Here is a 24,441-nt window from a genome sequence, read left to right on the forward strand (position 1 = left end):
AAGCATATGAAACTTTCTATCAGCTCGAATATTACGCGATATATCCGATTTCTTGTATGCATCGGTTGGTAATTATTTTCGTTACGATTTTGCGGAGAACAATCGTCATATCTCCTAAATCACGATTGTGACAATAGAAACACAATAGTGTGAGGTATTTATTGAATTTCTTGTATTCAACCTGAGAACCGGCGTTTCCTTGAAAACTGGACATATATTTATACGTGAATATCATAGGACCTATCACTTTAGTCTAATTTGAACTATATACTGATAACCACCACTTCAGCAATTTCGTTATCATTGTTTTATGTTATAGGATTAAAAAGAAAAAATGGGCATTACAATTTGCTCACTTTGCAGAATATGACATAAATTATCTATTCTGAAAAAATCTAAGCTACAAAAGGGCGAATCGCGCGACCATTTTGTACGTTACATCAGAGACCTATTTAGTATATAGGTCTCTGGTTACATATGTTTGGGGCCTGAGAATGTGTTTAATTATAAGTGTATAATGTGTATTTAGAATTATCTTAATGTGTATATAGAACATTAATTTATTGACAGTCATTTTTACGGAATATGGTTTTTGATGTATATCTAAATTATTACGTCCATGTATTGGGTATGAAAATCGATCAGTTACACTAGGTACGGCGTTCTAACAAATCCTCTCAAGTCCTGCACTTTAAATTGTATATCCGCAAACAAACTGCACTATAGCCTTGTCGAAAACGTGGCTCATTAAAAAACTTGCGATCTATCACAAGCATGAACCTTGCAGTATATATAAATGTATGTGTAACATAAGTCGCTGCACCATTTCATTGACAGTCTGGAGCAGGGTAATGTGAAAGTGAAAGTAGATAACGGCATTCGGAAGTACTCGCACGCATGAATATATACAGAAGCTTCCGAATGAAAAGTAGCAGAACATGGCAGACTTGAAGAAAATAGCTTGTGATTACATTGATGAGTTAACTGTTGATCTTGGATCTTTGAGCGATGATATTTGGAACCACCCCGAATTAGGCTATAAAGAATACCATGCACATGATGTCATTTCAAACTTTCTAGAGGAGCGAGGATTTCAAGTAGAAAGGAAGTACAAACTTGAGACCAGTTTCTGTGCCAGGTTTGGACATAACTTATCTGATGATCTTCCCCACGTGGCGGTGTTGTGTGAGTATGACGCTCTCCCGGGGATCGGTCACGCGTGTGGACATAACCTGATAGCTGAAGTGGGCGTGGCAACAGGCCTGGCCATCAAACAAGCATTGCAAAGAGCTGACAAACCCTTAGGCAAGGTACATCATTACTCCAACAATGTTAGAGGATAACATGCCGGGCACCTTGTATAACACAGTGTAGGCCGAGTTTCTTCTGCCCCTGACACCATGTCTGGTGAAGGACACAGTGTCAGATCCAGAGAAAATGTGGGCTAAATGCTGTATGGCAGCCTTTACTTGTAAATACAAATGTAGTGTACATAGTGATATGGTCGCTTTATAGCTTCGTGCTAGGGTGAATTTCCCTTCCGCTCTGTCAGAGGAGGACCAGGAAGCTGAGGTTTTCTGGTTAGATCCTCGGTGGAAGAACACTACTCACATTCCCATTCCATTTGTTCAGGTGTTAACACATTTGAGAAAGGAGGAGGTAGTATGACAGGTTTCAATTGTAAATACTATACATAGTGATATGGTCGCCGTCTAGCTTCAGGCTAGGGGAATTTTTCTTTACCTCAGCCAGTAGAGCAGCGGACCAATAAGCTGAGTCTTTAATTACATGTAGCTTTTTTCTCTCATGGCAGCACCTACTCACTTTTCTGTTACAAACAGAACAGATGGATTTTTTGTTTTCACTCTCTGTGTACGCAAAGGGTTGGTGGTAGAAGACATCTCTAGCTGAGTGGTATATTGTGGCTAGTGTTTACAGGGTTACTGTCTCACTGTACTTACAGTGGCCATTTGTGATCGGTGTTAGAAAAATAACTTAAACCAATGCTTCACTCTATCGTTTATTATTTAGGAGGGTCGCCACACATGCAAATATACTGGGAAATAAACCCCTGTAAATACAAAGCCACATTGTAAGACTGAGAGAAAAGAACCAGTGTAATATCGTAATATGTAGTTGGTTAATTATTTGATAATAAATTGGAGGCATGTCAATAATATTAAACTATTACTCGATACATATTGGTCTCATCCCTGTAACTATGGTGGTGTCACATAGTTTGGGATAGTTGTCAGTATATGTAAAGTCTGACGTCGTGCTCCGTAGGACCTCTTGAACGTCTCTCTGGCTAATGCGCCACTCCCCCAACACACTCCGCTTGAATACTCTCACATACACGCCCCTAATCACTTACAATCTCACAAGCATGCACTTCACACTCTGACATACCTGGACACAACTGGACAAACAGGTTAACGAACGCACATGGACACTATAAATAGACATCACAGGTAAACAGACGTCAAGAGAACGTCAAGAAGACGTTCAAGAGGACCTACGGGGCTCGAGGTCAGTCTCGGAACACTCCCTGTAAAAGGTAACACACATAAATAGACATGACTGAAGACACAGCAATATAACAAAGTTATACCCTGTGACATACATTTATTGACATGGGTAATACCAATAGTCATGATACATTTCATGAAACACAGGCCATTTAAAGATGTACATACCATATACAATTATTGAAAGAAAAATTGTGTACCTAAAAGTCCTTAAGACTATCCCAAGTAAAATGTACCCTCTACTTTAGCTAGCTAAGTGTCTAGCTAATTATTTATTAATTATGATGCCAACTGACACTGTAACATGTTTGTCGTCATGTGATATCCTCTATTGCTGAGTTAAGTATTCTTCCTCAACACCAGAATTAATCATTATAAATGATGGTCAACTGTTAGGTTCTAAATCAAAATATTGGAGGTCTGGTACAAATTAAATATATTGGGGTCAGAGGTAAACCACTTTACTGTCCATCAGTTGTCGAAGTCTGGTGTTGATACCAAAAAACTCAGGCTACCTTTGAACAAGAGGCAAAGAAAAAAACTTATATGAAAACAAATACTGAGGCTATCAATGGGGTTTTAGCTCAAATCGCCTTGCGTCCGTGGTCCGTAAACAATTCCTGTTATCACTATTTCTAAGAAAGTACTGTAGGGATCTTTATCAAATTTCATATGTAGGTTCCCCTTAGTCCCTTGTTATGCATATTGCATTTTTGGACCATGGCCAAAAGATAGCCGTCTTGGATTTTGCCAATTGAAGTTTGTTATTGCTATTTTACAGAAGGTACTGAAGGGATCTTTCTCAAATATCATTATGTAGGTTCCCCTTGGTGCGTCGTATTGCATTTTGGGACCAATCTGAAAACATGGTCGACAGACAGCCATTATCACTAAATCTAATATTTCATATACAAGTTCCCCTTGTTGGAAAAGTACTGGAGGGATGTTTCTCAATTTACACAGATTAGTAAGGGGAAGGGAAAAATAGAGAAGATCAATCTGACATGGAACCTATAAAGATCGTTCAATGGTGGGCGCCAAGATCCCTCTGGGATCTCTTGTTCTTTTTTTTTTTTTTTTTTTGCAATTCAAACCATTAAATTGTATGTTGTATATATATTTAGCAAAAAGAAGGGTGTTTTTGTCTCACTTGATATAAAAAGATTTAAGCAAGTTGATATAATCTAGGGAGTGTATGTATTCACAAGATGTAGCCATTGTCATGACTTCAGAATAGATTGAGTTCATGTGCCTGCATACTAACTGGAAGTTAATTAACATTTATATGTCTGGATTGATACTTTAGTTTTAACCTTTTAATGGTAATAAAAAACTTGTTTACTTCCTGTGACTCTTCTGACCTGAATATTCTGTTTCTACTTTTTATTGTAATTTTAATGAAAGCACTGTTAAATGACATGATGATTGTCCTATATCAACAATATAAAATTGTTTAAAATAAAACAATACCTACCCTATACCATCCAACATAAACATATTTGCTAGACAAACAATACATATTTTTAACATAATGTAATTACTAGAGGCTACAGGATCAAAAAGTGTCACACTAAATGTGTAAGTCAGCTTGGGAACGTGATCATGCATCAAATGCTTTAATTTACATATATTGACGGTAGGTTGGAAAATGATGGAGATTTGAGATAATTTATACGTGAGAAAACAGGGGAGATTAATATACCAGTGTACAAGAAGTTCTCAGATAAATGCAGCAAAAACATACAACATATTGGTAGAGATATAGCCCTCAAATATTAATCAGGCAGCTGCAGTAATTGTTGGCATTAATAAATTTTTTCAACCTAATGAGCACACCTGTCCCAATAAGCAGCCCGACCCCCTCCCCCTATCCCCACCCCTCCACCAGCCCCACCCCCTCCCCACCCCATCTTTTCTGAAAAATAGGACGGGAGTACAAAATTAAAATCTGTAGTCAATACCGTCTGATAAAGAAGTCATACATGTATAAACAATTTGTTTCTAAAAAGTCACTTTTGTTTTTGACACCGATTTCACATGGCAACGTGTCAATGAAAATATTTTTATCAATAAAACATAGTAATTCAAACTAAACATCATTGATATATCCAGGTATATATTTAGGTACAGATATGTATTGTATCTCTATAGTTGACAGTGCTTGGTACACCAGCAGAGGAGGGTCTGTGTGGTAAGGATGATCTGATCAAGGGTGGAGCCTTCGAGGGAGTTGATGCTGCAATGATGGCACACCCCTCCCAGTTTACACTGTCAAAACCCAACTATGTCTCAATGACTCCGTAAGTTATCAATTTATTCAGAAATGCAATTGTTATACAATATTAACCTCATTAAATAAAATGCTTTTATTTTTCTATCAATCTAGATACAATATTCATATTATTAACTGAAAATATTGAATAGTATTATTTTTGATGCAACTAGAGCCTGTGTAATGTTGTGGGTGGTACTGGTATACAATGTATACTGAAAGTGTTAGATTTTTGATGCTATAACATCTTAACTTGGAATACCAGATTTGATCTGGAAGGGGAGTATGTAACCCTGGTAAATACTAGCCACAATATACCGCTCGGCTAGAGATATCTTCTCTTTAGCTCGATCGGTTGAGCATAAGACTTGTAAGCCCGAGGTTCCTGGGTTTGATCCCTAGCGGAGGCAGTGATTTAAATTTGATTAATCATGCACTCTGTTACATGAAGATGACAGCATAAGTATACATAAATATTAAGTGGGAGTGATATTTGTGTACATGTACACACAGGGACTTGGCGTCCAAAACCATTGTAATTTCTTTGGAATAAAGGTTGGATTTTTTCGTGCCAAGTCCCTGTGACTGTGTATATTTTGTATGTGATCTTTTCTGTCCTATTCAGGACTCATTCATTAGCTGATAGTGTTTATTAAAATCATAATGAAGTAATTTGTGTGTGATATGCTTATCCTAAAAACTAAGACAGGTTTCATTGTACCATGAAAACAGAAAATAGATTTTCCATTTTTCTCTAGTGTGACGATAACCTACAGGGGTCAGGCCGCCCATGCCTCCTCGTACCCCTGGGAGGGCCTGAACGCCCTGGATGCAGCCGTTCTCTGCTATAACAACATTTCATGTCTTCGTCAACAAATGAAACCTACCTGGCGCGTTCATGGTAAATTATCTGCCCTTGCTACTTTTTAACTTCACTGTGATGATAAATAAAGAATTTGAAAAAAAAAAAAGATGGTGATTAACTTATGAACCATAAAATCGTTATCTTCATATTTGGTTTGAGTGATTTTGGTGTCTGAATTTGATTTTGTTGTTTAAGGTTGAAAATACATTTTCAAATCATACACAATGGTACATTTGTATAAAAGAAAAAATGTTTAAAAGTTTTCTAAAAACAAATACCCCCGTACTGAAAATTTGAATTTGATAACAAGTAAACGATTAAAATGTTTCCTACCCACTTATCCAATCTTTAAATCCTGTATCACGTTTAACAGACAGAAGCTATCAATGCTAATACACTCTGTATATAACATACGAAACCAGGAACAACATATATATATCTCGGGAAAAACTGTATCTACAGCATCAAAAATATGAAATATGTTTTGTTTTTGTATTGTTTGTAGGTGTGATAAGTAAGGGAGGTCTCCAGCCCAACATCATACCAGAAGAAACCGAACTACAGTATTATCTCCGAACCCCGACAGAACCGGAACTCAAAGTGCTAATATCAAAGGTCAACAACTGTATCAAAGCTGCTGCCCTAGCAACAGGTTGTGAGGTTAGTATTTTAAATTTGTTTTAACTACATGTATTATTATATAGTTGCCATGTAGGTATTTTTATCAATCAGATTTTAGAAATAAATCCATCCAAAGTATCATCTAAATAAATGATGAATGGAACCTGAATGACAACTTTCTTATTATGTTCCAAAGATTATTAGATCCAATTGGCTCATATCTTTAAGTTATGTAGTTAACTCAAATCATTTTTTCTATCTTTAAACTGATTATTCTTTCAGACGGACTTCAAATATTCAGACAAACATTATTTTTCACTGTTGTCCAATGCTACAATGGCTGCCACTTTTGAAGAGAACGCGAAGTCAGTTGGAGTAGCATTTGAACAGAAAGATGAGTTAATCAGGAAGTTTGGGGGATCTACGGACATGGGGAATGTGTCCCACGTAGTACCAAGTATCCACCCAAAGTTCTACATCGGAACCAAGGCCAGTAACCATTCAAAGCCCTTCACAAAAGCTGCAGGTAGGCATGGATAGTGTACATGAACTTTAATTTGGGTTAACTTTGTGTCTGTGTGAAATGGAATCTAAATCATTTTTTTTACCTTACCTGCCATGGTGCCGTATCAGTCCAGCTGTCCGTCATCAACTTTTTCCTTTAAACAACTTCTTCTTAATAACCATGAGGCTCACAGACTTGATATTAGTACTGTGGCATGCTGGGGTGAAAGGCTACCAAGTTTGTTCAAATAAATGACCTTAACCTACATTCAAGGTCACAAAGGTCAAATAGGCTAAAATCTTTAAAAACTTCTTCTCAATAAGCAAGAGGCCTAGTGAGTTGACATTGGGTCTGTAGCATTTTGGGGTAAAGAGCTTCCATGTTTTTCTTCAAATGACTGACCTTGACATACAACATTCAAGGACACCGGTCTTTTAAACAATGATTTCTTTATAGCCAAGATAGCCTAGCCTTCTGTGACATTTGAACAAAGTGGTAATCAGCGTAGTCACTTCAAAATTGCTCTAGAAGCAGATGAGCGATACAGGCTCATTGGGCCTCTTGTCTAATGAAATTTTAAATAAGCTTGTAGCTTGTGCAGTACTGACCATTCGGTAGTCTAGTGGTAGGACACAGGGCTATAATATTATACGACTCAAAGGTCGCTAGTTTGAGTCCTGGCACTATGTCGTATCCGTGAATAAGACACTTTACTCTGTTGAGTTCCCGTCGACTCTGCTGTAAATGAGTATATGGTATAGGGCAGTTCAAGAAATGTTGTGTGCAAGCTGTTAGCACCAAAATGGCAGCTCCGGCTGTTTGCTCCCAAGGGAGTTGAGAAAGACATTGGCTGGTGGCTAAAGGCCCAATAACCACAGGTAATAATTTGTTAACCACTTTGAGACGGCTATGTTGTTGTGATGTAGCAGTATATAAAATAAGGGCCAGGTATTGGTTAACACATCTTGATGAAGATTTTACATTTTTGAATTTCAGGTGACCCTATGGCCCAGCCATACACACTGGCAATAGCTAAAGGACTGGCTATGACAGCTCTGGACATCTTCACAAAACCAGACCTCCTGTCTACCATAAAGGCCGACTATCATAAAGACGTCGGTGAACAAGCTTAGACTGACAATCATACAAAGATTATAGTACATTGTGGAAAAGGTTTTAATCAGATTGATATGTGATAGGACATATACAGCATTAACAATTTACTATTTATACCGATGATTTTTATGACATTTTGGATCGATGTGAAATCAGTTGCATTTATTCTGATTCAAAATATTTATTATTACACAGTATTTATAGCTTACTTATGCCAAAGAACTGATGAGCTTATCCCACGGTGGGACTCAATAGGGGAAGTATACATGTGATATCTAAGTGTGTTTTTGAATTTGCTGTGAATTATCACAGGAGCCAGGAAATCAAATGCTTGATTTATAACTTTACTGTAAGTGAGTGTTTCGAAGAGATTGCTGAAATATCCAGGCGAACCATACAGGCCCTATGGGCCTTTCGTTCTTACTCGGATTGCAACCAAGCTTGATCTGTGAAAAAGCTTGGGTACACATATATTAGTATTCCAGAGCTTTATTGTCATTATAAATTCAGCATTTTGAACCGCGTGACATTTGTCATCATTCCCTGGATCTGTATATTGCTTATCAATGGCCGATATTTCTGTAGTGATTGTTTTGTCTGATTTTATACAAATAAGCATTAGTATACCATAGATCAAAGTGATGTAGGTGTCAGACCCGAGGATAATATTTTATTCAGGGTCAAAGGAATGTGTTGGTGTAGATATTCAGTTGCAATTTGCAATATTGACTGACAATCAGATTACTGTACAAATCTAGTCAGATTTTTTTTATTGCTTTTTAGATTTAAAGGTTGTAGTGTATATTGGATAGATAATTCCAGGATTAAGAGATTTATACTAACTGCTTAAAAAAAGGTGTCTCTTCTATAGAGGATTGGACCTAAAATAGGAAATAGGGTGTTACTGTTCAGAAGGTTAATACAAACACTACTAAACTAGTCACCATTAACTGGCAATGAAAACCCCATGAACACAAACCATTAATAAGCAATGACTGCTAATTACCATTAAAGGTGTGTTTAATGGGTAACCCATTGAATTAGATTAAGTTGAAAATTAAAGTTAGTGGCTTCCCTTAGAGTAGTATTGAATACAGGAATTAGAATATATATTTTTCGAATTTTTTCTTTTTTGCTCAAGGTCAAATGAGCATTGGTAACGAAAATTAAGGCAGCAGATCAGTGAATAAGCATTTATTTATTTGAAATCTGTGATGTCAGTTCTGACCTCTTCTGACCAAAGGAATTTCTACTGTTAAACAGCCCAATTTGTCAAAACTTTGATAACATGTTTATCGAAATGGCCTTGGGAAAATTACATTATATGTTAATTTTTAACCATGTGCTATTTCTTCTCTACATTTTGCCTGCTAGTGATTACCATATTTGTTCTCATAATTCTTTGTTTTCTTAAACAGTACTTGTTATAATTTTTGATCAAATCAAAGTTTGAAATAACACTACATAATTCGTCTTGTGTTATTTTACAATTCTGATGAGATATACACAAATCATTTAAAAAATCATATAATTATTCAAGTGTTACTTTTATAAGGTGTTATTTGAATTCTTTGGACTGTTCGGAATTATGAAGTTTTTGTTAGTATTCATCTCATTTTCCTGACTTTTTAACGAATGTACCTCTTGTGTTTACTTTTAGGTAACATATATACCCTCAAATGCTTTCATGGAAATATGAATGCCACTGGATCCATAGCGACTTGGCACAAATTTCCTATTGCCAGTCGATATATCAGGGTTGGGAATTTGTGTCAAGTCCCTGTGCCTGAATATTATAGAGTTGTATTGTATATTCTGGACAGAACTCAGGGAATCAGTAAGTATACGGGAGTGTACCTAAGGGTATTTGTATATCCTCATATGATTTACAGCTGGTATTGTTTGTATGTGATATTTTTGGAGTGTTCCTTTTGTCATTTGAATACATTTTTTGTTGAAATAAACAGGTTCAGTAACAAACATATGATGTTTTAGTTGTTTACATTAAATAATATTAAGATTGGATAAATGTGTGTTGATTCTTAAATTTGATAAGCCATCCTAGCTATACAGTAAATACAAATATTTATTACTGTATAAAATGAAATGTCTCCTGTGTATAAACTTTCGATGTTTTCGTAGTTGCTAAGGAACCAGGAATATAGATACAATGAATATTGTTGTATGTATTATTGTTATATCATTGTCACATAGGCAAACAATGAAAGTTTGAACCCAGGAAATAATTTGAAAGTTTCAAACCAGGAAAGAAAGTAGACATGAATATTCCATGTCATACTACAGTATGGTATCAATGAAATTCAATGAATATTGGGCTGTTCCATGGTTTCAATAAATGTATACATGTTGGAGATGCTGAATGTGACCAACATGTTATGCTTCAATGCTGTCTACCATTCACAGCGACATAGTATGCTGCGTTGTAACTGGACACTTTAGTCGCGACTTGACACATGGTGTATGTATATTTCACATTGATACGTATAGAAACAGACGCTTGCATGTTGTTTCACATATTTAATGGACGGAATTGTACTTCCACATTTATATCTTTTATATTTACATATTCAATGTACAAAATTTTACATAAATATTATATTTACAATAACAAGTACTGTCACCTATTTGGTGACCATCAATATCACAGATAATGAGGAATGTAAGTAAAAATATACCAAAACGAACTTACCAACACAGATACACAAATGTATTGTCTGCCAATCAAAAATACAAAGGCACAGTGCAATGCTGTTGTTTTAGCTTTGAAAATATGAAATAACATTTTAGCAAAACTTTTTTTCAAATATTCTATAAAGCACTGTTTAAAAATTGTTAATGCTGAAATATTAAATCACAATCCAACAAAGCTAAGGCTAATTTGAAAGTTTAAACTTAATTAACCAGGTAATTAAATACATTGATTGCATCTTCCTACTGAAGGAAATATTATGCATCAACTTATCTTTTAAAACTGATGTCACAGTTACCAAGTCTTAATTCAGAATGTCTAATTTTCTCGAACACTAGTTATTCCATTTGGCATGTACATAGATGACATGATCCAGAATTATTTTGTCCACAGTTTCATTCACTTGTGCATGTGCTTTTTCATCGGAACTGTCACGTGAATTTCTCACGCTACCCATGTTGCTGTCGGTTCAATTCCACGAAGGGCAAAGAATGTCTCTAATTTGATATCGAAATCTCCGGGCCGTTCTGTGGGGTCGCGATACCTTACAGTCATATTGTCTCCCAAGTACTTAATCAGCCTGCATGTGTCCTCAAATTTTTTTAGTTTCTGTTTATACTTTTTCCTAATGTAATCTGAACTTTTGGGGTTGAAAGCTGCAAAGAAAATGAAAACTGGTATAAACACAGAATGATGCTAATAATCCTTAAATTAGGTCAGTTTCAGATTTTGATGAGTATAGGCGCCTCTGAAAAGTTTAATTCTGAAACAATGTTCAAGAAAATTTGACTGAAATTACTAATATCATTTAAAACTTAATCCTTTTATCATTGATAATTCATACACAATTTGACCATCAGTAAAATGCAGTATGTGAAACTCTTACATATTGACGTAAAAAGTGATTCAAGTAATGCAATATGCAAGACAAAGTAATTTGTAAATTAAATGTAATTTGTAAATTAAATGTAATTTTTAAATTAAATGTAATTTGTAAATTAAATTTAAATTGTTCCAAACTCTTGTATGTTTTTCTCACATTAAAATTGTTCCTAAACACTCATACAAACCCCCAAGTTCTGGAATACAAAGATTACCTTTCAGGTGATAAGCAACATAGATCAATGACGATCTACTGGGGCTCAAGAAGGGGTATTTAGGTTTGAAGTTTCCGACGGCAGTCATTGCCTTGATGAGTGACGTTGCAACTGTCTGCTCCATGTAGCCAAGCATGGGTAGATTAGTGACTGTTAAACTTTCTTTAGCAGGTGGAAGTTTGTGTGGCAGTTTAAGATCCCAGTAATTCTCTGGTAATCTGAGGAAAAAAGTTATTTTATTATCAGAGTTTTCATAAGTTCATTAGAATTCAAAGACATTTAAATTCTGGTTAACCAAAATTCTCATTTAATGGTTAAAATTTACAGACAATATGAAACCATGATCATCTTAAATCATTCTAAAACTGGCTATTTTCTAAATTAAATTTTTGAAATTATTTCTAGTTGACAGTCAAACAATTTCTCAAAATCCAGTAATTGTATGTAGGTTTTCTTTACAAGGATACTGGTCAGTTGACCATATGGATGTTAGAATTTATACCCTTTGTAAAATTTTGACTTACTTCATAAATTTAAGGAGTTTTTCTTCACTTTCCATGTAGTAGAATTTTTCTCTGTATTCTACAATAAGGTCAGGATTGCCTGGAATTATTGCTTCGTATCTGGAAAGAAAGAAAAAAAGAGTGAACCATATATTGTAAAATGTACATAGAAACTGTCCCGAGAAAAGTGGCCTACCCTCAAGTCTACTTTACACATAACAGAGGAGTCCGATAACACTAAAGGTAATTCAAAGTTATATATGTACATATATAATGTAATCACTTTGCATGTTACATTTTCTGACTTTTAATTCAATTTTACAGCCACTAAGTTAACATGAAAATGACTTCATTTTATAATGGAATTTTGAAAGTTTTCAGTTTTTATTCTCAGTGTACAGTTTTCGTTGTGACACATACCTGCACTTGCCATCTAAGAAGGTGACTGGGCAGTACCCCTTGACCTCTATCTCCTGTGAGGCTTTCACTTCATCAGGGTATCGCCGGATTGGGAGAAGGTCCTTTGCTGGGAGTTTCCTGGGAGCCAGGGGTGGGACATACTTCTCTGGTTCCTCGAGGAATAGTTTAAGCTCCTCAGCGCCAGCCATCTTGTAATAATGACCTGATGGACAGAAGTAAGATCATATACTTGACACAATGTTAGGAATTAGACTGTTTTTCACAACTAAAGAAAACATTTATATTAGAACTTTTCTTTTAAAAGAATTTACATTTTTTGCCACTGACAACAATACAATATTTGTATACCTCTTCAAATGGTTTTTGGCTTACCTGATGTCATACACAAAATGTAAATTCAAATTAAGTAAAAAAGATTTAAATAAAATCATTAATGTTCACAAAAACAATGGAGTTGCCTTTTATAAATTAATGTCTTGGTAACTGTTTTTTTACCTCTGAATTCGGCAGCAAATTCCAGTGTTGGATTTGTGGAGCAGTCAACAAGTTCCCCACGAAGGGCGAGACTGACAGGACAGTATTGGCCATAGTCTCCCATCCTCTGTAGGAATTCATTGGGTGTAATACACATGTCAGCGATGGATGCTGATTTACCTATAATGGTAGAAAACAATTTTCTGAATAAAATGCATTTCTATTTTCAAATATTTTTCCATTTTTCCAATAATCACATTAATGAATACATGTAACTTGTTCAGTTTTACTATTTATTAAGGAAATGATGAAATTTAAAAACACATTCTCAAATACTACAGCTTCACTACTTGTCATGGAATGAATTAATTTAAATTCCAGTTTTAAAATTCGCTTTATTCGGGCCATAACATAGAATTTCTCCTACGAGAAACGTCTACTATTTTTTCTTTGCTCACCATCGGACACCCGCTGTAGGTATGTCTGTATCTGTGTGACAGAGTTACTCGCGATCTCCGAGCCCTTATTCCACATCCACCACTTGGAGTTCTCGCCGGGAATTTGGATGTAGTTCATGTGTTGAGACCTGTACCATTCTCGCACGGCAGCAATCTCCTTGTTGTAAGCAGCCATCTTCACAGCTAGAATCTGAGAACTGTCGTGTAGTGGTATAGTTCTGGAAGACAAAAAAAAACCTTGGATGTTACTTTGTTCAAACTCAAGTTGATAGGTAAAGAAAATGGTCATGTTAAGTTTTCATTATAAGTTGGTGCACAGAATGTACCAATCAAATAGTAACTCCCCACCTAGGAAAAAACACAACACATATCTTCTTGTTGGAGATCTATTTGTTTATAGTATATTGTTAGTATACTGAAAAAAATATTTGTTTAATGGTTGCAATTTCCCTTTTCATGAATCTTTCAAAAATGTCTTTTCTTTCCAATGTTTTTTTTTCAAAATCTATTCTTGAAAATAGTGTAATAAGTAATTCTTGTTTGTTTTGATCAGCTCACTGTATTGTGGTTGTAATTAAAATCAAAAGTAAAAAAATGACGAAACGAAAACAGAGTGATAAACAACTTTTCAATAACAATCTAAAGGATGTTGAATCAGTCTAGATTGCCTCACCTGCTGGGTGCCATTCGGTCCTTCATGCCACGGAACATTACTTCTTTGCTATCTAACTCCAGCTCTACAACACGCACAGGGATGATGCTGCGCTCTGTCATCAGGTCAACCTGCTTCTTGGTCTGGGGGAATCCATCTAGGATGTACCTATTACAGACAATAGATACATTGTTTACAATACCAGTACATCACAGAGGATTTATGATAAGTGATGTGTTTATAGTACGCTACACAGAGCCAAAATAATACAAATAATTCAGTTTGAACATAAACTGTATAGATTTTGGTATTAGCTCATAAATTCAGACTAAGGAAATATATTCAGGAACGCCAATAGATTACTTATGACAAATCATTTCTCAAAATACTCTAAAAACGTTGTTTCTCAAAATACTCTAAAAACCTTGATGGTGTAGAATTTCATATAAAGCTTAACAGTTTATAACACACATATCTAAAGTTTGTTAATGCCTAATAACTCTGCAATAACAGTTTCTGTCAAGAGAGAAAAGTTTTGAGACATATACCACTTTACACTTAAGATTTTAGAATGTTCGGGGATCCAGAAAAGTTAATTTAACGTACCCTCTTGTTTGGCATTTCATGTCCAGGAGACAGACATCCAGAGCCTGAACAGCCAACTCCTCTGGTACCGTGTAGCCCTTCAACAGGTACTTTGTCATTTGTTTGGCTAGGTCTGTTTTGGACTGCTCTGCCAACACTTTCCTCATTGCCTCTCCGATAGACAACCGCACCAAGCCGTATGATTCAGCAAACCGTGTGGCCACTGTAGGAATAAATCATATATATGTACATGATATTTAGGCATAAAGATAGTGGTTGTGCTGTGATAACTTGGGATCTATTAATATTATTAGAATTTTTTTTCTTTGCATAATTCCATAATTCATACAGAAATCTGAGTCAAATTTCACAATAAAATTCAAGCACTTTTCAAGGAAATCTTACATATTAAAAAAAATCAGGATTTTTTTTTTAAAGCATTACTGTTGTAGTCTCAATTGTGGACTTATTGAATCATTCAGTAATGATATTGGGAAAAGTTTAGTCATCATTCGAAATGTACATACATTGTATATCAACCAATGATAATTATTAATCGTTCAGAGGTCAACACTTACATGTAGTTTTGCCACACTTTGGCGGCCCAATGATAGCCATTTTGATAGGTACAACAGGTTTGGGTGTTGGCTGAGTGAGGTAAGTCATAGGATCCTGGATGAAGTCCTCACGGGCCGACAGCGAGGACAGGAAGAAGACGTGGTTACGATACAGACAAGGATAGGTAGGGTAGCCAGGTCCTGACATCGGCTGGATACAGTCTCCTTCCTTGATCTGAGGAAAACAAATAAAGTAAACTACAATGGATACAGTCTCCTTCCTTGATCTGAGGAAAACAAATAAAGTAAACTTCAATATTCAATGGGGAGTAAATGTGCTGTGTAGTATATCTCTCAAAAATGACATAACATTTGCAGTTCAAACCAACATTTTCGTGCTTAAAAGCATATATTACATATACACATGTACTAAGACACCACAAAATTAAATTAACTATCAATATGCATTGGTAAAAATCAACAACTTGGAAAGTATAATTTTGAAAATAGAAAAAAAAAGCATTTAAGTTGAATTCTTCGAAAAAATAATAAATTCAACTATTGAATACTTGATGAATGATTTTGTAAATATTCAATCTATAGGACTGAATAAGCTACTGTTACTGAATTTGATGATATGTCAAAGCCTACCTTTACTGGACACCATCGTCCAAATCTACTGGGCTGTTTGTATCCACTCTGTAACATCTTCTTGGCCAGTTTCTCCCCAAGAGGGTACACCCTCTCAAACATGCTGTGTCTAAACTGCACGTAAGGTTTTAACTTCTTCGTCATCAAATAACGAACGATATGTGGCTTACGACCTCCATCCAAATCTAGTCGAGGGACTAAGATTTCCTCTAGTGCTTCCTGGAACAACATGATAAGACAATTCTAAGGTGCTTACTCTTCTGAAATGCCTGGTCTTATCGTTCGTGTACTTTTTCAAGGGTTTTATTGTCAACCAATATCTATTCATATTTTACCCTCAAATAGTCGATAAAAAAAAAGAAAGATTTTTTTTGCAGGTATAAATTGGTATTCTCTGTGTACTTCTAGAAACTTTATCAATATATGCACATTAATGTCATGAAAAATAAGTAAAAAATTCATAGGAAATTTTATGAAAAATTGAAATTCCCCTATTTTTTTTTTACAAAGCATTGAGTTAAAAATTTGCCATATTTGTATGTGGAAATGTTCTGGAAAAAGTGATATACACAGCATTATATTTAAATCCAGATGTCATTCAAACTTATAATGCCCTAATTTATACCAGTAGGAGAAGCTAAAAAACGTCCAATACAGTTAAATACTGTATCATTGATGTCTGTTATATGTGGCTATCCTTAGTCTTAAACCTAGCTACCAGAACACCTAGTCTGTTTGTGTCATTGTCATCAAGGTTTGACCTGCCTGTACACCTAGTCTGTTAGTGTTATTGTCATCAAGGTTTGACCTACCTATACACCTGCTGGTTTAACCTACCTGTACACCCGCTAGTCTGTTTGTGTCATTGTCATCAAGGTTTGACCTACCTGTACACCTGCTAGTCTGTTTGTGTCATTGTCATCAAGGTTTGACCTACCTGTACACCTAGTCTGTTTGTGTCATTGTCATCAAGGTTTGACCTACCTGTACACCTGCTAGTCTGTTTGTGTCATTGTCATCAAGGTTTGACCTACCTGTACACCTGCTGGTTTAACCTACCTGTACACCTGCTAGTCTGTTAGTGTCATTGTCATCAAGGTTTGACCTACCTGTACACCTGCTAGTCTGTTTGTGTCATTGTCATCAAGGTTTGACCTACCTGTACACCTAGTCTGTTAGTGTCATTGTCATCAAGGTTTGACCTACCTATACACCTGCTGGTTTAACCTACCTATATACCTAGTCTGTTTGTGTCATTGTCATCAAGGTTTGACTTACCTGTACACTTAGTCTGTTTGTGTCATTGTCATTAAAGTTTGACCTACCTGTACACCTGCTAGTCTGTTTGTGTCATTGTCATCAAGGTTTGACTTACCTGTACACCTAGTCTGTTTGTCATTGTCATCAAGGTTTGACCTACCTGTACACCTAGTCTGTTTGTGTCATTGTCATCAAGGTTTGACTTACCTGTACACCTAGTCTGTTTGTGTCATTGTCATCAAGGTTTGACTTACCTGTACACCTAGTCTGTTTGTGTCATTGTCATCAAGGTTTGACCTACCTGAACACCTGCTAGTCTGTTTGTGTCATTGTCATCAAGGTTTGACCTACCTGTACACCTAGTCTGTTGGTGTCATTGTCATCAAGGTTTGACCTACCTGTACACTTAGTCTGTTTGTGTCATTGTCATTAAAGTTTGACCTACCTATACACCTGCTGGTTTGACCTACCTGTACACCTGCCAGTCTGTTTGTGTCATTGTCATCAAGGTCTGACCTACCTGTACACCTAGTCTGTTTGTGTCATTGTCATCAAGGTTTGACCTACCTGTACACCTAGTCTGTTTGTGTCATTGTCATCAAGGTTTGACTTACCTGTACACCCGCTAGTCTGTTTGTGTCATTGTCATCAAGGTTTGACTTACCTGTACACCTAGTCTGTTTGTGTCATTGTTATCAAGGTTTGACTTACCTGTACACCCGCTAGTCTGTTTGTGTCATTGTCAAACACTTCATTCAGTTCATTCCTAATTCTGTCCTTGGCATCTTCCTCTAATTCTTCTTCTTCCTCCTCCTCTTCTTCTTCCTCCTGAGAAAATATGGAATTAAAACATTCATAGGTTTTCAACAGAAAGCTTTTGTTTAGGACTTCAGAAAATCCTACATCATCTTTTTCTACCAAACTTCCATTGTACCAGTGTCAAAATAGTTCAACGTTAGGTTCTTTACCACTTCTGATGAAATTATTTGATGAAACTGGTAATGAAGTTTTTATTTTGGCTCTACAGAGACTCACTGAAAGTAATATTCCCACATTTATCACACACAAAATGTTACACTAGTACAATGTACAAAGGTAGATTATAAGATTTTTACCTCAAACTCCTCAGCCAGCATGGCTTCAATATCCATCTCCTCCTCTTCCTCCTCTTCTTCTTCCTCCTCTTCCTCTTCTTCCTCATCCCTATCTTCTCTTTCTGCTGCCCTCTGAGCTTGTCTTTCTTTCCTCTTCTCCTCTTGTTCTTTCTGCAATTCCTCCCTTCTTTTCTGGACTGCAGCATCCTGCAGATTTTAAATTAAGAAATATTTACAAACTATGAATAAATGTCATCAAAAAGTTTTTTTTTTTTAATTTCTCATGCATGGTGCAAAGGTAGTCATAAACAATATATCATATCCGCTATTCATCCTAAAATAAGCCCATGTCTACTAATCTCAGAATCATCTATTTTGAAACAGTGGTTCACAAATAAGCCCTTCATAACGTTCAACACCAAACTTTTACACTAGGGGAGGGGGCTTATTTGAGGATAAAATACAGTATGCGTAGCTATATATTTAACTTTCTTAACTCTTTTAATCTGGATGGAGCTATCTCTGTTCAATACTGGAAATGATTAATCCCATTTCATGCCCTCATATCAATCCTTTATACATCCCTTAGTCTCTGTTCTATACATCCCTTAGTCTCTCTCACCTTCTTTTTCTTTGCCTTCTCCCTTTTTTTCTCTCGCCTGGAAATACGTTTGTCTCGCTTTACGCACCACCGTTCCAGCTTTGGTGGAAGCAGCCTACCAATGACATCACTATCCTCCACTGTGATGATGACCGCTGCGTCGGGGAACATGCCCATCTCTGCCAGGTATTTAGCCTCTTCTGCTGTACGTGGGAAACCTTCCAGGACAAACCCTGTAGATCTGAAGGGAAGAGTAACCATCGTATACATAGTTCACTTAGGTTGGAAATCATTGTCACCGTAAGATATAGTCAGTAAACATTCATGAAGGCAAACATGCCCGATACAAGTTTTTGCTTAATACGAAGTATTTTAAAAATCCCAATATTTGGCTAAACCTTATCCTAAAATGGAAATTTTGGATATAAACAAGTTTTACTCATTATTCTCCAGTGATTTTCAATACTACTCTTAAGTACTTATCATAAAAAAAAATAAGAAATTTCTTTAGTTTATGTTTTAATTTGTTCATCAATTAGTTAAACACTAATTAATAAAGTGATATAGTGAGAGTAACAGCAAAAATCTAGCCACTCTACAGGAAACTTACTTGAATGGCTCCTTGTGCCACCAGTGAGGAACAATGTTGTCCAGAACCTCAGCAGGCAGGGCCTCCTCAGACTCAAGGTTAGCCTTAATGGCTTCCTCCTCCTCAGTAAACTCTACCTCCTCCTCCTCCTTGTTAAAGAAACAAGAAATATAACAGATCAGTTCGTAGGTGTTAATACTATTGGTTGTTTATTTACTGCTACAGTTCCCATTTCAATTACACATGATCATCCTTTTAAACAAAGCGTTTGCTTTCAACAATATGAAGCAAGCCTTTTCGGGACCTTGATCAATATACTTACAGGTTTTTCTTCTTCCTCCTTCTTTTCCTCCTCCTTCTTGACAGGTTCACCATCTGGATCAGTAATGCCTGGTTCATCTTCATCTTCACTGCAACATTCAAATATAGACTTAAATACCAAACAACTTTGCATACCAGTACATCAAAATATGTTTTTTTTTATTTATTCTTTTTTTTATTTTTCCTTTTTGCTCCACATCTTTTCAAATTTTCAATTCAAATTCTTTAAATTAAGACGTTTCAAAACTTATCATTTTACAAAAAGAAATTAAAATACATGTTTTCTCTATCCATACTAACTCTTCCTCCTCCGGAGGTTCTTCCTCGTTCTCCTCGGCGTACTCCGGACCAACACGTTTTTTGGTCTTATGGATGATGAGCTCCTGGAGGCGATCCTTGAAGGAGATGTGGAATAGCCCTAACTTCTCAGCAAGGTATCGGCCATGGAGGGACTTACCAGCTCCCCTAGGACCCAGGAACAGCAGTCTGATAGGCGGGGTCTGTACAAAGGGAGACGTTGTCATTACAAGGGCCACAAAAGATGATATGTATGTATAAAGGATTTAAGATTTCATTTTTTTATCCATGCAGTGAATTCGCCCATGTGATATTTTTGCATATGCCACTAGTGTAATATACCCTGGAGAAATATTCATTGGCTATGCCAGTATGATATTAATGGTTATGGCATAATATGGACAATAAATAATGTTACATTATAAACTGAAAATGACAAAACAAAATGGCTGTCTCCATTAAGATTTCAATTTGTCCTCCGCATTTTGACTTTTAAAACAGTACTGTAAAATTTTGTAAAAGTTTTTTGGGTTATGTGAAAAAAAGTATATTCAATTTGTTTACATTTCATACTAGTTTATGTTTTGCTCACCAAGGCTCTTAGACGTATTTCATAAAATACCATGTGAAATGCAAAATTTCAGGACCAATTATATATTGTCAGGTTATTACAAATTTAAGAAAATACTACATGCACTAGATCATTTTGATAATTTTTTTAATTTCTTTTTTATGCTCAATGTTTGAATGAAATTGGTCTAATAATCTTCAGTTTTTATGTGACTTACATCAAATGGTTTGCCGTGTGGGAGATATTCATCAGGATTGGCCAAAAATCGCTCACGAGCCTCAGAACTGGAAATGTAATAAACTTTCTCCCTGTACTTGACAGCAATCTCTGGATTACCCGGAAACAAGACATTGTTTTCCTTGAGGGCCACAGGACAGAACTGGTTTGTATCTCCAAGGGGTTTCTTTTTGTTCCTGTTTGGGTCCTCCTCCTAAAAAAATGCATTCAAATGAAACATACTTTAATGGAAAGACAATTCAATCTATAAAAACGTTTTCCAAGTACAAGAATAAAAAAGTGGATGTGATGCCAATGCCCACCAAAGAGAAAGGAAAACAAATATGGAAAACAGTTAATTATAAGAATTTCAGATTTTCAAAGGGCCATAACTCCAGTAAAAAAAATTGAAATTGAATACTGTTACAGGGTATGAATTCAGTCTGTAATATCTTATGATAAAACCACATACCAAGTTACAAATTGATGATGTAAGTTGTGGTGCAAAAGAGTCCAGACAAACTAAAATGTGACTTGTATTAATGCCAACACCACCACCAACAACAGACGAAGTGATCCCTAATTGTCCACCATGCTCACAAGAAACACAATTACAAAGCACTTGTTCTTTTGTTAATTCTTTTGGAAATCAATCTTGATTATCTTTTACTAGACTATTGCCATTGACAAAGGATATATAAAGGATTTACAATATAAATCCTGCCTTACCTCTTCAGCGGCTTCTTCCTCTTCCTCCTCTGCAGCTTGCAGTGCAGCCTCCGCCTCCAAATCTTCCTCCTCCTCATCAATGTCCATACCAGAGTACTCCCAGCCATTGTACTGATAACTCTCTGTATTGAGGAAACACACCTTAGTTCAAATCTTGACTCAAATTTCATTTTCATCTCATTTTACTCATCATCATAAGAGTTACATTTGTTTTGACATTGTTACAAAACATACAAAGTTTATATATATAATATTGTGACTTACTTTCCATGCTAACCACGGTTTCAGACAGAAGTTCCTCGATGGGCCTACTCTCAAGGTCCAGGGAGATGGGGTCAATACTACTGGAGCCAGAAATGGTGTTAAGGACATTTGGGAATTCTCGATCGAAGTCCTTCCTCTTCTCCTTATACTCCTCCATTTCTGGACCCTCTGGTACACGCTGCAACAGGAATACTTCATCAATTAATAACTTTAGAATCTATTGAAATGACTGCTTAATTTCTTTGCAAATTAAAACTCAATGAAAATATAAGTTATAAAAAATGCAAAAAAGCTCCTTCATGACACAAATTAAATCAGAAATCCACTTCATTATACAGTGGAACTTCGTTAACTCGAAGTCGACGGGACCACGAAAAAACTTCGAGTTATCCGAGTGTTCGAATTAAGCGAGTTATCGTTTTTGGTGAAAAGTTTGGTCAATATTTGTCAACATTATATAATCATAATAACTTCGCTCTGTCGCTCATCAGTTTAGTGTGAAGACTGGTCAATACATGTAAATATATATGTAATGTTTCGTTATGTCACTTGTAATTTGGTTTAGTTTTGCCGATATACAGTCACGATAAAGTTTCTTTCACTTAGTCACTTCAATAACGATCTGATGTGCAAGTCATGTTTGCAAAAGGTAAACGATAAAACGGAATTCGACAAAATAACAAGTTATTAATGTCAAAACAAATAACCGTTTGTTTAACACAGATTGCATACAAAACGTAACAGAACCATTACCTTTTATTGGACATATATAAAATACTGTTTGATCGGCCTACTTACTTTTTATTGATAACCACGCCATTTCCATGTGTATTAGCACCGGAAGTTGGGCTGCGCATGTGCGTATAAAATGTTACTGTAACTGAGTTGGCGTTTTATCCGATTTAATAGACAGCACTGACCGTTACACTTGTACTCTGAACACCTCGGCAGTAATTACGCTATTGTTTCAGCAGTTTAAAGATTTAATAGGCGCCGGTGACTGTGTCATTTCTACACCTGTAAAAACATCAGCCGGGTAGATCTACCGGTGTGTCAGTGATTAGTTCCGCTTGAGCGAACGGGTAGATGAGTTGTTGACTATCGTGTGTACTGATATCGGCGACCGCCTTGGGAAATTACCTGATGTAAGTAAAGCAGTACTTTTTATCACAAAGACTTGTTATAAGATTCAACCGACAATTTCTTTTATGAATTTATGAAACACTTATAATAGCATGTAGGTTAGTAGTGCCGATATGTTCAGTATTACAAACGGAATTTAGCTCTTAAAAAATGTCGGCGTTTGCCACCGATCGACGAAAATTATACTTCGAGTTATTCGAACATTTCAAGTAGGATTTTTATTGTTGGGACCAAATTTTTACTTCGTATTATCCGAGTTTTTCGAGTTATCCGAATTCGAATTATCCGAGTTTTTTTTACTAAGATAAAGAGAGAATTCGGCCAGGACCGGCGAGGTACTTCGAGTTAAGCGGGGTATTCGAGTTATCCGAGTTCGAGTTAACGAAGTTCCACTGTATGTAGAAATCGGAAATCTTCATATAGATTTTGTGAGTCATTCTTAATGAATACTATGAAAAGAATATATTATAGGTTGATATTGTATGAATTCCTCACCTCATCATCACCCTCAATCCTTACTCCTGTCTCTTTGACACTGCTTGGTTCTTCTGGAACACAGTAACATTATGTAGTGATAGAGGTGACATACTTAACAGCTTACAGTCAAAAGTAAAAAAAAAAAAAAAAAAAAAATTATTTTGTTTGATAAAAGTTGCATCTGAACTGTTTAAAAGCCAAAATAGATCCAGCTGAAGCTGCTATATTCTTACCGAAAATTCATTACATCTTTAGGTTAGTCAAAGGTCTTTTTGCTGAAAGTCTAGGTAGCTTTTGTTTGACCTTGAGATGAAGGTCACACACATAGTTCAGCTTACAGCCCAGAAAAATAAATTTTTTATTTATAACATAATCGAGAGAACCTTAAAATTTTGATACAAAGTCTCTCTCTTCTGTTCCTGGTGTTAAATACTTATAAAACATGATATATACCTGATTCTGCCTTTGTTTCAGTTTCTGTTTTGTCATCATCCTCTTCTAAAAAAATGAAACAAAATACATTTACGTTTAATCACAAAAACATATAATAATGTACCTGAAATCTGCGTTTTATGATCATATGTAAGAATAAATTACATGAGAAATGAAATGTCAGGCTTGATTATTACAATATCTTATATATTATAGAAATGAACAACAAAAATTTAGCAAATTCTTTTTATGTAACAGATATATATTTGTGAGACTTTTATTTGGTAATTAATGATTATTTTTCAAAATAATTGTGAAAGCTATTTTATTTTGACTAAATGGCAGCTGGATAAAAGCAATCCAATGATGTATGTGTATCATATTGATGAAATATATATATCAATTTGCACCAGATGACCAGATTTTTCAAAAT

The 24,441-nt window shown here is 35.7% G+C and overlaps 2 protein-coding genes across 11 annotated transcripts in view; one reads left to right on the plus strand and one right to left on the minus strand.

Moving 5' to 3' along the window:
- The first annotated feature begins 928 nt into the window (after nt 1–928).
- LOC117327228 (peptidase M20 domain-containing protein 2-like) lies at nt 929–9,887 on the plus strand. The gene is made up of 6 exons (XM_033884111.1): nt 929–1,310; nt 4,680–4,828; nt 5,559–5,701; nt 6,171–6,325; nt 6,569–6,812; nt 7,788–9,887. The coding sequence occupies exons 1-6, from the start codon at nt 939–941 to the stop codon at nt 7,922–7,924; spliced, it is 1,200 nt and encodes a 399-aa protein (XP_033740002.1). The 5' UTR covers nt 929–938; the 3' UTR covers nt 7,925–9,887.
- A 543-nt stretch (nt 9,888–10,430) lies between these two features.
- LOC117327230 (adenylate kinase 9-like) overlaps nt 10,431–24,441 on the minus strand; it is a 29,876-nt gene continuing 15,865 nt past the window's right edge. For 9 of the 10 annotated variants that reach the window (XM_033884122.1, XM_033884120.1, XM_033884115.1 and 6 more), the window contains 21 exons: nt 24,030–24,074; nt 23,595–23,647; nt 21,957–22,134; nt 21,693–21,814; nt 20,965–21,177; nt 20,180–20,379; nt 19,881–19,968; nt 19,580–19,707; nt 18,991–19,210; nt 18,390–18,575; nt 17,986–18,102; nt 16,015–16,233; nt 15,385–15,598; nt 14,828–15,029; nt 14,243–14,389; nt 13,570–13,787; nt 13,133–13,291; nt 12,638–12,839; nt 12,239–12,337; nt 11,715–11,932; nt 10,800–11,273 (listed from right to left, as the gene is read on the minus strand). In XM_033884122.1, coding sequence (XP_033740013.1) covers nt 11,062–11,273; nt 11,715–11,932; nt 12,239–12,337; nt 12,638–12,839; nt 13,133–13,291; nt 13,570–13,787; nt 14,243–14,389; nt 14,828–15,029; nt 15,385–15,598; nt 16,015–16,233; nt 17,986–18,102; nt 18,390–18,575; nt 18,991–19,210; nt 19,580–19,707; nt 19,881–19,968; nt 20,180–20,379; nt 20,965–21,177; nt 21,693–21,814; nt 21,957–22,134; nt 23,595–23,647; nt 24,030–24,074 — 3,440 coding nt within the window. In that variant the 3' untranslated portion in view covers nt 10,800–11,061. Of the gene's footprint in view, nt 11,274–11,714; nt 11,933–12,238; nt 12,338–12,637; nt 12,840–13,132; nt 13,292–13,569; nt 13,788–14,242; nt 14,390–14,827; nt 15,030–15,384; nt 15,599–16,014; nt 16,234–17,985; nt 18,103–18,389; nt 18,576–18,990; nt 19,211–19,579; nt 19,708–19,880; nt 19,969–20,179; nt 20,380–20,964; nt 21,178–21,692; nt 21,815–21,956; nt 22,135–23,594; nt 23,648–24,029; nt 24,075–24,441 lie in introns of all 10 variants that reach the window. The other variant, XM_033884112.1, reaches the window with a different exon arrangement.

Source organism: Pecten maximus, chromosome 5, assembly GCF_902652985.1.
Source record: "Pecten maximus chromosome 5, xPecMax1.1, whole genome shotgun sequence".
NCBI lineage: Eukaryota > Metazoa > Mollusca > Bivalvia > Pectinida > Pectinidae > Pecten > Pecten maximus.